The sequence below is a fragment of the Zingiber officinale genome, chromosome 1A, assembly GCF_018446385.1.
Source record: "Zingiber officinale cultivar Zhangliang chromosome 1A, Zo_v1.1, whole genome shotgun sequence".
NCBI lineage: Eukaryota > Viridiplantae > Streptophyta > Magnoliopsida > Zingiberales > Zingiberaceae > Zingiber > Zingiber officinale.
The window spans coordinates 187,197,120-187,213,364 of NC_055987.1; the positions used below are offsets into that span (position 1 = coordinate 187,197,120).

The 16,245-nt window shown below is 43.5% G+C and overlaps 1 protein-coding gene across 1 annotated transcript; it reads left to right on the top strand.

Annotated features, from left to right (window-relative positions):
• The first annotated feature begins 4,169 nt into the window (after positions 1–4,169).
• On the top strand, positions 4,170–12,086 carry LOC122038729 (serpin-ZXA-like). Its single transcript, XM_042598634.1, has 2 exons — positions 4,170–4,984; positions 11,140–12,086. Exons 1-2 carry the CDS (start codon positions 4,589–4,591, stop codon positions 11,923–11,925), a joined length of 1,182 nt encoding a protein of 393 aa, XP_042454568.1. The 5' UTR covers positions 4,170–4,588; the 3' UTR covers positions 11,926–12,086.
• Positions 12,087–16,245: the final 4,159 nt, after the last annotated feature.

The following is a 16,245-nucleotide window of genomic DNA, read 5'->3' on the forward strand; positions in this document are numbered from 1 at the left end:
GGTTTATAGTCGCCGGTCCGACTCTAGAATTTAACGTCGTCGCTCGACGGTCTTCAAGCCGGGGGGTTTATAGTCGCCGGTCCGACTCTAGAGTTTAACGTTGCCGCTCGACGGTCTTCAAGCCGGGGGGTTATAGTCGCCTGTCCGACTCTAGAGTTTAACGTCGCACTCGACGGTCTTCAAACCGGGGGGTTTATAGTCGCCGGTCCGACTCTAGAGTTTAATGTCGCCGTTCGACGGTCTTCAAGTCGGGGGGTTTATAGTCGCCGGTCCGACTCTAGAGTTTAACGTCGCCGCTCGACGGTCTTCAATAATGAGCTTATAGCTCGGATAATATACTCCCGGCCGAACGGCGTGGGGTCTTCGTCATCGAGCATTTGGCTTAGATAATATACTCCCGGCCGAACGGCGCGGGGTCTTCGTCATCGAGTATTTGGCTCAGATAATATACTCCCGGCCAAACGGCGCGGGGTCTTCGTCATCGAGCATTTGGCTCGGATAATATACTCCGGGCTGAATGGCGCGGGGTCTTCGCCATCGAGCATTTGGCTCGGATAATATACTCCCGGCCGAACGGCGCAGGGTCTTCGTCATCGAGCATTTGGCTCGGATAATATACTCCCGGCCGAACGGCGCGGGGTCTTTGTCATCGAGCATTTCCCTTTATACAACCATTTGATGGCGCACAATACTCATGCCTTTGTTTTGTTCTGATAGCTTTGATTCCTGCAACCAAATGATACATTCGCATGGAACATTCATGAAATACATTACATCGGCGCACCTTTCATCCGACCCGATAGGGCTGGAGGTGGTTTGCGCTCCATGGTCTCCCTAGCCGTCGTCTATCTTCATCCTCCAAGTAGTAGGCTCCCGATCGGAGCTTCTCGACAACTTTGAAGGGTCTTGCCCAAGGAGCCTCCAGCTTGCCTACGTCCCCGACCGACTTTACTTTCTTCCAGACTAAGTCGCCCACCTGGAATGCTCGAGGAATCACGCGGCGGTTGTAGTTCTGCTTCATTCTTTGTCTATAGGCCATCAGCCGAACGGACGCTTTGGCTCACTCCTCGACGATCAGGTCCAATTCTAGCTGCCTCCCTCGGAATTCGCCTCGTCGTAGTTCTGGATCCGGACGGACTCTACGCCGACTTCAACTGGGACGACCGCCTCGCCTCCATACACCAAGTGGAACGGGGTTACTCCCGTTCCCTCCTTAGGGGTCGTGCGGATGGCCCATAAGACTCCAGGCAGCTCATGGGTCGACCAGGCGAAGACGTCGCAGTTTTGCCGCAAGCATTTGATCAACCTCTCCTTCTGCTTCTCCTCCAGATCGGATGCAATGAAAGTGGTGGCCTCCAGTCGGAAAGGGTCAATCTGCACCTCCTCCTTTTCTTCATAAATTAAAGAAGGTGGCTTTTCAGTAATAGCATGTACTTCGACCTGCGACACTTTCCGAGTAGACTTGGCTTCGGCTCGGACCATCTCCACGTAGCATCTTCGAGCAGCCAGCTGGTCTCCCCGCACCTCCCCTACTTGGTCTTCCATCGGGAATTTGATTTTCTGGCAGAAGGTAGAGACGATCGCCCGGAACTCGTTGAGAGCCGGTCGTCCCAGGATGACGTTGTAGGCAGAAGGAGCATCAACCACGATGAAGGTGGCGGTCCTCGTCCTTCTGAGCGGCTCCTCGCCCAACGAGATAGCTAGTCGGACTTGGCCAACCAGCAAGAGTTCATTCCTCGTGAATCCGTATAGGGGGGTCGTCATTGGTAGTAGTTCAGCTCGATCAATTTGTAGTTGGTCGAAGGCCTTCTTGAAGATTATGTTGACCGAGCTGCCTGTGTCAATGAAAATGCGGTGAATAGTATAATTGGCTATTACCGCTCGAATGATCAGGGCGTCATCGTGTGAGACTTCAACTCCTTGGAGGTCCCTAGGCTCGAAGCTGATCTCGGGTCCGCTCGCCCTTTCCTGGCTGCAGCCGACCGCGTGGATCCTCAGCTGCCTCGCGTGTGCCTTTCTGGCTCTATTGGAATCTCCGCCGGTCGGGCCACCGACGATGATGTTGATCTCTCCCTGCGATGCGTTGCCCCTGTTTTCCTCCTCCCGAGCGGAAGGTCGAGGTCGTTCATTTGATGCTCGATGGTGGGCTCCGTGCTGCTGACGATGGTGTCGCTCGGGGGATCGCCTTTCTATCCTTTGCACGGGGCTCCGTTGCCGATGTTGCCGGTCTGGTGAAGGCGATCGGTGACGGTAACTCCTTAGTGCGGGATGAGCGATGGGGGGGAGGCTCAGACAGTCGCGGGTATTGTGAGTGACCGACTAATGGAGTGAACAAAACATTGAAGTCCATACCTTCCCCTTGGGCTTGGGCTGATCAGCCGCGACTTGCTGGACGGCGTGCGGTCGAGTGTGCTGATGAGGACGGGCGGCTTCGGCTCGAGGTCCTATGGGTGGCTGGTGACTGATGGGCTGCTTCCGCTCGGCTTGAGCTGGCTGGTCGCTCTGGGCTTCTTTTCTTCTCGCCGCCTGGGCCTCCTCCACATTGATGTATTCATTGGCTTTATGCAGCATGTGGTCGTAGTCCCAAGGCGGCTTCCGGACGAGCGATCGAAAGAAGTCACCGTCCACGAGCCCTTGCGTGAACGCGTTCACCATTGTGTCCGAGGTGATCGTTGGAATGTCCATGGCCACCTGGTTGAAGCGCTGAATGTACGCTCGAAGCGGCTCCCTCGTGCCTTGCTTGATGGCAAACAAGCTGACGCTTGTCTTCTGGTGGCGCCTACTGCTAGCAAAATGATGGAGGAACGCCATTCAGAATTCCTTGAAACTTGTGATGGAGTCGTCCGACAGTCTTCGAAACCACCGGTGCGCCGATCCCGAAAGCGTTGTGAGGAACACTCGGCATTTCACACCATCTGTGTACTGATGCAGAGTGGCAGTACTGTCGAATTTACCCAGGTGGTCGTCTGGGTCGGTTGTCCCGTTGTACTCCCCGATCGCAGGGGGCACATAATGTCTCGGCAGTGGATCGCGAAGAATGGCATCTGAGAACTGCCGGTTAGTCCGCTCGGGCGATACATCTGATCGGGGCGCCTTTCCTTTTCTGACGTCCCGGATGGGTGCCTCGTCCGATGAGGATCCCTTGTCTTGATTGGCTTGCGCCACCTCCGAGGGCGTCTAGAACAGAGCCCGATGAAAAGGTATTGGGGCGGGCGGCACCCCCATCTGAGTGTCGGCTAACCCCTTGTTTGCCCCCATATTGAGAGCTGCTCCTGCCGATCTTCGGGTGGCGCTCAGCCCCCCGAAGCTGATGTTACTTGCTGTACTGCCCGCTCGGCCTGAGCTTTCTACTGCTGCTCCACAATTTTCGCTGCTCGTGCTTGGACGAGTGCTTCGAGCTCTTCAGGAGAGTGCGTTATCAAAAGTTGACGTCTAGCTTCTTCCATCTCCTCGACTCGGATTCAGGTGCGTTCCCACAGACGGCGCCAATTTGATCCTGTCCGAGCGCTGAGTCAACTGACGCTGAGGACGTGGCACGCTCCGCTGTCTCCGACTGGTGGTGTAGCCCTCCGACGAACCTGCAAGTAAGCCGAGCCGGGAGAGGTTTCCCGGCGACGGCCCTCCGACGCTCAAGTCAGGCAACGAGAGAGGCAGAGTAACGAGGCTACAGTAGAGATATGCACATACCTTCGTCGACGTCTGGGGGTCCTTATATAGGGGCCCGGGGAAACGGGGACACGCTTCCCGATGCGTACACGCTTCCCCAAACTTACCTTAACGAGTCTGTGTCAGAAAAGTACCTCTGGCGCCATTCCGCAATCATCCGAGCATATCCCGAATGTGACGGTGGAAGCTTCCACCGTATGATCCTGTGTACGGCTTGGCCGCCAACTCTGTTGTTTGTCGGCGGCAGGTGTCTCGAGGATGATGTTATCCCCTGTCTCCTTTATCCTCTTGCGTCCCTTGTCTGTTCCAGGGCCGAGTGGGTAGGCTGCTCGGCAGGCATATTACTCTTGTCGCCGGTTATAGTCATCGATCCGACCGGGATACCTCCCGCCCGTATGCTCGGATGATATTGCGCTACCTCTGTTGCCTGGTGCTCGGCCGAACGGACATTCCGTTCGGCCTTGAAACCTTTTTGCCTTGAGCATCGAAAACCCGACCCTTAGTCGGGTTGTCTTTCATTCGATTCGGGGGATACACGGCCGGTCGGCATGCGATGCCCGACTCAGTGGGCCTGCTTCCTCCGGTCGGCCTATCTCCGTGTCGACTCTCCGGACCTTTGACATCCACGCCTCGTTGACCTTCCATCAATGAGGGTCCCCCATTTTTATCACCAGATCATATAATATCTATTTAGTGTATTAGGGAAAAATTACTAATAAAAAAAGCTAATAAAAAAAAGACCAACTGGACGAATATAATATATATTCTCGTTGGGATAATTATACGTTATTCATGGCAAATTGCTAATAAAAAAAAGACCAACCGGACGGCTCCATAGTCAATACCTCAGTCGCGTTTCAAAACGAATCTCCTCCACGCACCGACCTTCCCTTCATTCTCCACTCTACGAGCTCCTGTGACGATGGATCTGGGGGAGTCGATCGCTCGCCAAACCTCCTTCGCCATCCGCCTCTCGATGCACGTCGGCGCGGCCGTCGCCTCCGACTGCAACCTCGTCTCCTCCCCGCTTTCCGTCCATCTCGTCCTCGCCCTCGCTGCCGCCGGCTCCAAGGGCCGTACGCTCGACGAAATCCTCTCCTTACTCGGCCTCAGCTCTGGAAAACTAGCCGATCTCAACTCCCTCTCCTCGCAGATCGTCTCCCTCGTCCTTGCTGACGGGTCGCCGAGCGGTGGGCCGAGGGTTTCGTTCGCCAATGGAGTCTTCGTTGACTCCTCGGTGACGCTGAAGCCGTCCTTTAACGATATCGTCGCCAATACGTTTAAGGCGGAGGTCAAAGCAGTAGATTTCCGAACCAAGGTGACGTTTTCGATTCTTATTTACATCGTTTTATCACAGGAAAGTTTTTTTGAGAAGCTGGCATATATCATCAGTTCACGATATGTATTTCTTCTCCAAAATATTGGTCATTAGCTGGTTCTTAGAAATGGAATAGTGCTATGCATCATTTATTCACCCAACTCAATTCGGTACGGATTGGTTGCACTAGATTCCTAACTTGCAGATTCACACACACACACCTTCATTCTCTTCTTTCTATAGTGGATCACACACAAAACATTATTCACCTTTTGTTTAGGACTTAGCACAATCTACTTCTCTACCGTCTTACCTTGGTAGCTGTCATTGTAGCCTTATTCAAGATCAAGGCACCTCTCCACTTCACAGATTTGGGAGCCTGATGTATTAGGGATCACATATTTAGATCTGGTAAAAATTTATTTTTTTAATAAAATAATAAATAGCATACTTGTCCATAAAAAAATTTTCAACATTTTATACTTCTATCTTGTTTTGCCTAAAAACAAAGAGAAGATAACGTCTCACTTTAAAAAAAAAAAACTTTAATAATATAATTTTAAATCCAACAATATTATAATAATTTCAAATATTTTTATTTATAATTTTGATCCAAATTAACTTGAAATATCGGTCAACCCTTTAATTTGGTCAAACTTTTAATAAAATGTTAAATTGATAAATTTGATTAGTAATAATATTATTAAAATAAATAAATATAAATATATAAAATTTATTTAGGAATTTTTAAAATTTAATAAATTTTATAAAATATTTTTAGGTCAAATTTCATTAGACTTTATTAAATAATCTATTAATTAAGTTGAGAATTAATTTGATTTTTTAATATATATATTATATTAAAACATACTGTCTCAAGTTTCTCTTCCCTCTACGCACATCGCCGTCATCCAAATCGACTTGGATTTCAACCTGCTCGCAAGTAGTCGGCGAAAGCATCACCGGTCGCCTCAAATAATTTTTCTATTTGTTTTCCTCTTTTTCGGCGCACCGCAGGCTTCACCGGATGACACTCATTGTTTCCCATCATGAGCAACCGGAGAAAAAATCTTCACCTACAGCCCGCCACCATGAGTCACCGCTGGAGAAAAGATTGCAAGCGGCTGCTGTTTCGTTCCAGCTGTTCCTATCCATTCTTTTGCCGTTATAACTTCGGAGAACGACATTTTAGAGGACTCTCAGTTTCGCATGAAATGCATGCTGAGAGGTTGATGCAGGCCGTCGAGAGGTTGAATAAGGATAGGGTCTTTAAGATCAAAAAAATAATTAAAATCGAGGAGCGGGAAGAGAAAAGACTTATTTGTAAAAAATTAAAGCGATTTGAAGTCTACAGAAATCTCAAGGATGAGGAGAAAACTTTTTATTTTATTTTTAAAATTGTACCAAGTGTTTTGGAGAGCTCTTATTAGTTAAAATTTATATCCAAAGTTTTCTAAAAGAATCCATGAAAATCTATTGAAACTTTAGATACCAAAAGATTTTCATAGAGTATTAAAAGTCAAGTTTGAATACCATATGACTTTTTAAAACTTTATAAAAAACTAATTTGGATACCACTAGATTTCTATAAAGTTTATAAAAATTTAAATTTGAGAACAAAACAAAGAATGCAAATAGCATGTAAAAGGTAACAAAACGAATGAAAGAAAGAGGTAGCCGCAAACGGAGGCTAGCAAAATTGTATTGCAAAACTTAGGTTTACAAAGAGAAAGAAAATATAAATAGACAATAAAAAATAATAATAAAAGACTAATCTACCCTTATATAATAATAAATATTATATACTAACATCTCCCCTCAAACTCACGATGCATTAGAAAGCATTGAGAGTTTGTTAACCAAAAATTGAAACCGTGCAATGGAATGCGCCTTGGTGAGCAAGTCTGCAATTTGCATGGAAGATGAGACAAATGGCAAAGTGTTGGTGCCATTCTGATAGTGATGGCGAGTGAAATGACAATCAATTTCAATATGCTTGGTGCTCTCATGAAAGATAGAATTGCGAGTAATTTGAATGGCACTAGAGTTGTCACAATGCACAGGTGTATGGTTCAAGAGAAAAACGCCCATATCAGCAAGTAGCCAATGTAACCAAACAATTTCAATAGTAGTAAAAGCCATAGCATGATATTTTGCTTCGGTAGAAGAACTAGAGACAACATCTTTCTTTTTACTCTTCCAAGAGATAAGAGAATCTCCCAAGAAAACACAGTATCCTGTGGTAGACTTACGATATGTAGAATCATCACCCCAATCTGCATCTGAATAGGCCCGCAACTCTAGGGTAGAAGTAGAAGGATAAAGAAGACTCTGAAACTGGGTACCTCGAAGATATCGAAGGATGCGAAGCACAGCTCCCCAATGTACTGAAGTGGGAGAAGCAACAAACTGGCTGACAATATGTACAACATAAGCAATGTCATGTCTAGTAATGGTGAGATATACTAGACTGCCAACTAGAGTGCGATATAAAGATGGATCTGGCTAGGGAACACCGTCATTAGAAGAGTACCAAGCATTAACCTCAAGCGGAGTATCAACAGTGCGAGTGTCGGATAGATAAGCTTGCTCTAGAATGTCACCAATATATTTGGATTGTGAGAGAAGATAGCTACGAGGAGAATAAGCTACTTCAAGTCCCAAAAAATAACGCATAGGACCCAAATCTTTCATATCAAACTCACGAGCCAAATACAATTTCAACTCTTATATTCCACTTAAATCAACCCCTGTAATAATCATGTCATCAACCTAAAGAGAGAGTAATATGCGACCTGACAATGTACAACGAACAAATAGAGCAGAGTCATGCTGGCTAGGAAGAAATCTAAGAGAACCAAAACCAAGCTCGAGGAGCTTGTTTAAGGCCATAAAGAGCTTTCTTTAGTCTGCAAACTTCACCAGGGTTATGAGTGACACCTGGTGGAGGCACCATATAGACTTCTTCTTGAAGATTTCCATTTAAAAAAGTATTTTTAACATCCATCTGAAAAATAGACTATTGACGAACGGATGCAACTGCAATGAGAGTACGGATAGTAACAAGCTTGAAAACTGGGGCAAAGGTTTCCTCATAATCCATGTCATTCTGTTGGGAAAATCCTTTAGCAACTAAACGAGCTTTATACCGCTAAACTGACCCATCAGATTTAGTTTTGATTTTATACACCCATCGAGAACCAATCGCACGCTTCCCCAAAGGAAGAGGAACAAGATCCCAAGTACCTGTTTGATACAAAGAAAAAAGTTCTTCCGGCATAGCCTACTGCTGCCAAAGAGGATCAAGAACAACCTCTCTATAAGAGGAGGGCTTAGACAATTGGTGAATAGAAGCTAAAAAAAATAAGAAAAAGAACCAGAATAAGTAGAATATACAAAATCAGGTAATTGAGTAGACTTACGAGATCGTTGAGGGTAACGAGGAGGATCCGCTATCACAGGAGCATCATGAGAAGCAGTAGGAGCAGAGGGATCATCGGGGAGCTGAAGACCAGAATCTGTATGAGTGTCAATCCTGCAAGTAGCATCATTAGAAGAGGAGGTGCTAGGGTGGTATAATTGTGGGGAAACATGAGATGACATATCATCAGAGTCAGTGGAAAAAGGATCAATACAAGTGAGATCAGATTTTTGAAGATTAGGAGTCTCAAAGGGAATGGAATAGAATGGGACGTGTTCAAGAAAAATAACATGACGTGAGATATAGAGTTTTTGACTAACTGGATCATAACATCTATATCCCTTTTGACCCTCTCCGTAGCCAAGAAAAACACAAAGAGAGGATCGAGAACTAAGCTTAGTACGTTCAACATGAGGACGAAGGACAAAACATGTGGATCCAAAAACTCTTAAGATAGAATAATCAGGAACAGAACCATATAATTTTTCAAAATGAGACAAACCGGATGTAATAGATGATGGAATTCTATTGATAGAATGGACTGCAGTAAGAATAGCTTCGCCCCAGAACTCACTAGGAACATATGCAGATAATAGGAGAGAACGTGCAGTTTCGACAATGTCTATGTTTTCTTTCAGCAACACCGTTTTGTTCAGGAGTGTCAGTACAAGAACTTTGACGAAGTGTACCATCTAAGACAAGTAGTTTAGAAAAAATATTGGATGTATATTCACCACCCAAATCACATCGAAAGCATTTAATAACAGCATTATGTTGAGTTTTTACCATGGTACAAAACATTTGATAGATACCAAGGAAATTAGAACGATGTTTCATAAGATAAACCCAAGTGTAATGAGTACAATTATCAATAAAGGAAACATAGTAACGGGATCCACCAGGTGTACGAATAGGAGCTGGACCCCACACATCAGAATGAACTAACTCAAATGGTGCAACAGAAATAGAGACACTTCTATAGAAAGGTAGAGTAGAGAATTTTGTCAATTTGCAACCACAACAATCTGAAATATCATGAGTTTGCAATTTTCCTAAATCTCCTTTAGAAGCTAAGTATTTTAAACGAAAAAAAGAAACATGTCCAAGACGAGAATGCCACAAATAAAAATCAGAAGAAGTAGAGCTTAATCGAAAGGATGACAAATCAACACTAGAAGCTGCAACATCTGGAACTTTCAGCTCTTCTAATACATATAGTCCCCCCTGCCTACGATCTATCCCAATCAACTTTTAGGATCGCGGATCCTGCACATAACAAGAAGATGAAATAAAATAAACCAAGAAACCAGAATCACATAATTGATCAACCGAGACAAGATTCAAAGTAAGAGTAGGAATATGATATACATTAGACAGAGATAAGTTAGACGTACAAATAGAGCCAACACCAGCTAATGACATCGGAGAACCATCAGCAGTCATGACCGACACAGAAGGTGATGAATTTATAGATATAAAAGAATTGACATTAGGTGACATATGATGCTAGGCTCCAGAGTCAAGGATCCAAATAGAGGAATGTATACTTGAGGTACCACTAGAGAGCAAACCTATGTGAGAAGAGGCAGACATGGCATGTGGTTGAGATGCAAGGAACTTTTGAAACTGTTCGATAGGAACAACGATTCTGCCATTGGATGATTGAGTCACTCCAGAGTCTGTAAGAAGAACTGCTGCTACCATGTTGGGTGCTCCAAGTTAAAGGAATCGTTGTTGTGATTGACTATCGGATTTCTATGGAGATACAGAATTAATAGTCACGTTTTTTGGTCGTTAGGTAGACTTAAAGAACTCAAAATCCGATCTCCACCGTTCAAATGTAGCTCTAGATGTGATGAACATTTTCTCAAAGTTTCAAGGCGATCCAATGGTTGAAACTCAAGAAAATACAATTCTTCTACAACCGTCTCATAGAATTCTGAAAATAAAATTATTTCACGATTCACCAAAAGAAGAGATAAGGAATGGATTGGCTCTGATACCATGAGAACAAAACAAAGAATGTAAATAACATGTAAAAGGTAACAAAACAAATGAAAGAAAGAGGTAGCCGCAAACGGAGGCTAGCAAAATTGTATTGCAAAACTTAGGTTTACAAAGGGAAAGAAAATATAAATAGACAATAAAAAAATAATAATAAAAGACTAATCTACCCTCATATAATAATAAATATTATATACTAATAAGATTGAATACACCTAGATTTTTAAAATCTACAAAAGTCATTTAAAGTAATTAAAAATTCAACATTAAATACACTCCCTTAGTTTTGTGACCTTTTTATGGTAGGCGTCACTATGACTTATTTTGCACAAAAAAAAAAAATCTTTATTAAGCATTTTTTTACACACAAAAAGTTATTATGATGGATTCCGAGATCATCAATTGCTAAGAGTTAAAGAAGTCATTATTCTGAGCCACCGACGACCATTTTCCAGCATGAGCAGTAGGTGGACCAGTGGTTAATGTCGCTGTCAATGTCTTGGAACAGTGTATGAATGCGACCATAGACAAGAAATGATCTCTATGTATGGTTTTAAAAATTTCATGGGTTGACATATTTATTTCCTTTATGGGAAGTGTTATAGTATAATGTCCAATTACCACGGATTTAGATTTGTTTTGGAAGGCTATCATGACATGCAATACTTATCGTTATCTTTTTTTGAACATTTTGCCAATATACTAACATTCTTGACCTTTAATTATAAAGGCTGATGTGGTAGCAGATGAAATTAACGCCTGGGTTGAAAATGTTACTTCAAACTTGATCAAAGAGCTCCTTCCTCCCGGATCTGTCGACAGTGACACTAGATTGGTCCTGGGGAATGCACTCTACTTCAAAGGATCCTGGACTGAAAAGTTTGATGCATCTAAGACATTAAACTCTGAATTCTACCTGCTGAATGGAACATCTGTCGAAGTGGCTTTCATGACTAGTAGGAAAAAACAGTTTCTGGCCTCATACGATGGATTCAAGGTTCTCAGGCTTCCCTATAAGCAAGGTGAAGATAAAAGGTCATTCTCTATGTATATCTTTTTGCCAGACGCCAAAGATGGTCTATGGAGTTTGGAGGAGAAGTTAAACAGTGAATCTGAGCTCTTAACACGTTTTCTTCCTATGCGAAAGGTTGAAGTGAACAAATTCAAGCTGCCCAAATTCAAGATATCATTTGGTTTTGAAGCGTCTGCAGTGTTGAAAAGCTTGGGTCTGTTATCACCTTTCAGTGTAGATGCAGATTTGTCAGAAATGGTGGATTCGCCTATTGGACACAACCTCTATGTATCATCAATTTTCCACAAATCCTTCATTGAAGTCAATGAAGAAGGAACAGAAGCAGCTGCTGCTTCTGCTGCAGGATTGATGTTGTGTTCAATGCCATTACGCATGGATCCACTGGACTTTGAAGCTGATCACCCATTTATGTTTCTGATCAGAGAAGACATGACAGGAGTACTGCTGTTCACTGGGCATGTTCTTAATCCATCAATTGAGTAAGCTATAAATATGGTATCGATCTCCTTGGATCTTCCAAGATTTTGTTTCTGTTGAAATGTACTGAGTTTCATGCAAGAACGTTTGCTGGTTGATGCTACGAGTTCTCTGTCTTCTATGACAAGACAGGTGTTATAATATTTAAATAATGATACATTCTTATCTGTTTTGCCATTTTTTTACTGCAGCCAGTTTAAAATAATAAAATTATATATAAACTTTTATCATCTATGTAACCATGTTTTTTGTCACTCTGTATTATTTCAAACATCCAAGATAGATTTAATCTCTAGTGGGCTAGCACGTGATTAACAACGCATAATAATTATGCTATTAAGAATTAAATCTTAATTAAGTGATTAATACATTAAACTTGAAATAATTTATATTATTAGATATGGATTTAATGTGCTGGTTAATTCGTTTCATTAATAATAATGGACTGTAATGGATTATGATTTATTATGTGGATGGTTTTTAAAGGATGGATCAAATTTATAAGGGAACAAGCTCATTGATTTGAGCATCTTGAATATTTGATTCAATTGGGAAGGATCTTCCTCCTCTCTTTCCTATCGAAAAGGATTATGGATTATCACCCACTCTTATAGAAGATCATTTCACGTTTACATGAACTCTAACAACAAATAATATCAATGACTCTCACGATAGATTCATGTTAGCCCATTATTAACCTTTGTTTTAATTTTCAATATTGCCTTAAAGATAGATGATAACTAGATCTTGTAATTGATACATCCATTGTTTTCTATGTGTTGCTATTGCTTTCAATTGGTATTTTCTATGTATTGCTATTGCTTTAAATTGGTATCAGAACTTAGGATGAGCTTATTGTCATTCTTTAAGGTGTAAGAATTATTTTTGATGATTTGATATGTATACATCAATTTCACATTTGATTCCATTTGGATGAGTAAAATTGATGCATATTCGTCTAATATAGAATGGATAGGTTAGGATTCAACCCGTGAATAAAGTTTTTCGCATTGTTCGTGAAGAACGAGATTGGCAATGCGATTTTAGGATTTGTTTTGTAGCTTAAAATCATATTCAAAAAATCAAGTTTTCTAATATGAATCGATTGATGAAGGTCATTAATCAATTAATAAGCGCTCAATCGATTGATCAAGGTCACCAATCAATTGATAAGCGTAAATTTGGGCACAAAAGCTCCCAAGTCGATTTGGTAGATCAATTGGTGTTTGCCAATCGATTGTCGTAAGGACCAATCCATTGGAATGCCCAGGAACACTAATAGAAAGGGTTGGAATTGATTCGGCGATTGATTGGTGTTCACTAATCGATTGCCATGAGGACCAATCAATTGCTAAACCTGGGTTGTGTATCGAAACGTTTGAAATTGATTGGGCAGATTGATTGGTTAACACCAATCGATTGCCATGAGGATTCAATTGATTGGAGAACCCTGGGTCAAGGAATCATTTGGGTTGATCGCTTGGTTAGCATCAATCGATTACCATAAGTACCAATCGATTGTTATTCACTAGGTTATCCACATAAGCTTCCAATTCGATTGGTAGAATCAATTGGTAGTCACCAATCAATTGGGGTAAATAAACTCACGAACAAAAGCCTTCTGAGTCGATTGCCATTGGTGGGCAATTGATTGAGTAGTATATCAATTGATTGATAACTGATTACTTGTGTTTTCAACCATTTTTGTTCTGAATTCTTTTTCACAATTGCTACTTAGTCAAGCCAATACTGTCACAAGAGCGAGAACTATTGGGGATACTAGGGGTATTTGCGTAAATGATAAAGATGGTTGACTCAAAGGAAAGTCATTCTTTATGCTAGATTTATGTTTAAGAAGCTCACAAGTCTAGTTTGGCTTCTAAGTCATGCGCATCGTGTGTCCGCCCAAAAGAAGATGCACTGTGTAACCAATTAGAATTATTGTGAGTGAAACTCGAAAACATAAATTAACTAAGCTGATACATAATGTTAATCATGTGCATGGTGTGTCAGACCCAAAAGAAGGCTCGTGTGGAAGATAAAGAAAGTTATGAGTTGTTTGGAGAGTATCACTAGCAAATTATAATTTAGTCTAAAGACTTAATGTAATTTTGCACTAGTTATCCCAATTAATGTCTATAAAGTTACATTCATGTTTGTTGCATTTTGTTACTACACAACTATAAAGATACATACTTTGTATTGAAATTTTAACTTATGTTCTTTGTTTTTGTTTATGTAGTGTTCTCAAAGTCTACTAATTTAAACAATATTTCCGTGTGCATAAACTTTAGACAATGAAAAGAATATATACTAGTGATGTGGATATGGTTTAGGGCGGGGGAGGAATTAGGGGAAAAGGGAGGGGCAATTTGGGAAAAGGGGGGGCTTCGTGGAATTGCTTCCGTCGCCACTACTAGGAAGAAGGAGGGTCTTCTTCTTCCCTCCCATGCTCCTCGCCGTCGTTGGCCGCCACCTCTTCTCCTCTCCCTCCCCTCCTCACGATGCCATCACTGGACCGACTCGCCGCCGCTCCTCTCCCTCTTCCTCCTTCTCCTCGCGACACCGGCCACATCCTTCCTCTTCCTTCTCCTCGTTGACGCCTCCTTCTCCCTTCTCAGCCCCATCGCCGGAGCCGCCTTCTTCCTTCAATTCACAGCCAACAAAAGAAGGAAGGCCTTCTTATTTGAAGGGGTTGCTGCCTTTGGGTGGAGAAAGGGCTTTAGGAGGGTTCTTCCGCTGTCGGGAAAACCCACATGACACTGCATCGGCACCGTCTCAACCTCACTCACAGCGTCATCCTTGCTGCCTCCTACTTCTTCCCTCTCCCTTGGCACACCAGCGCCCACAATCGTCGGTCGCCGCCTTTTGGACCGCCGAATAGCCGAGCGCTGTCTCACTAGAGATCTCCTCCAGGACGCTACAGCGCTACCTCTCTTATTACCTCATCATAGGCCACCTCTGAACCGTCTGCATTGTTTGGTGTCTTCGATGTGGGTCGGGCCTCCGGGCCCTTGCCGCCAGTAGACTTTGATCTGATCGTGCTCCATCTTTGCTACGTTCCGGCCTTCAAGCCGAGGCTACATTCCGATCCTCGCATCTTTGTCTTATTTAAGTGTGTCCATTGTATCTCGGTCTGTGTGCCGATTTCATATCCCGACCTGCATGCCAAAGTCATATCTCGTCCTACGTGTCGAAGTCATATCCCGTTCTGTGTGCTAAAGTTATATCCCGGCATGCATGCCAAGGTCGCATCTAGTTTCATGCCATTGTGTCCTGCTCCGATTCGTCAGATCCATCTCTTCATGCGGCTCGAAGTCACCTGCTCTTCCGGGTCATGACCACTCGAGCAGCGTCCCATCCGAGGGCGCTCCCCTGGGCCAGCGTACGTTCTCCGTTCATATTCTATACGCATTTCATTATTTTATGTCTTAGTCGGTTACTTATATATTCATTGGATCTGCCTCGAGTCTCGGGGTACCAGGGACCGGGGAGACCCGGTCGTTGGCTGCAGGTCGCGTTGATCAGAGGACTTCTGAAGACTTGGTCAATATAGAAGTTATCTCAGCATATCCCCCCCTCCGGGACATCGCTACTCGGTCAACATTCCATCCACCTCACCCGGCGGTCCCTCTAACTCAGATTCCAGACATAATCAATTTGACGCCGTCTGTGGAGAAATCTTCTCCACCTGTTCTAGAACGTGATGATGGACGACGTTGGAAGGTTCTCTGCCAATATCAAAGTCTTGGAGGATTCTGACGAACGTATTATCTTCTACCCTCACTCCACGGGTATTCAGGAGTCGAGGAATTGAGTTGGAGCTTCAGCTGGCCGACAGGTTAGTTTTTCCATTACATTTTTTTCCCTGACTCCACGGGTATTCGGGAGTCAAGGGAATGAGACCAACCCTCAACCGGTTGGCATGTCTCCTCGATTAAGTATGCTATGAGCTCTGCTTTCTTTTTACGGTTATAGGATCTACTATACCTCCCTGATAAGAGTAAGATCCTAATTCCTTGATCAAAGACTAGGGCATTCAATTTTTGATCTAACACTAGGGGCCCAGCTCTCCGATCAGACATTAGGGGCACAACTCCCCGCTTATACACTAGGGACACAGCTTCCCAATCAGTGACTTCACGGGTATTTTGGAGTTGAGGGACCGAGATAAATCCTCAGTCGGTCGGCACCACTTCGTGATCAGGTATGATAAAGGCTCTCCTCCCTCATATTGTTACGGGCTCTGCCTCTATGAATTTTAGGGCTTCACCTCTCCCATTCGGGGTCGAGCTAGCGCCACTGGTCTCGGACCAGAATATCACC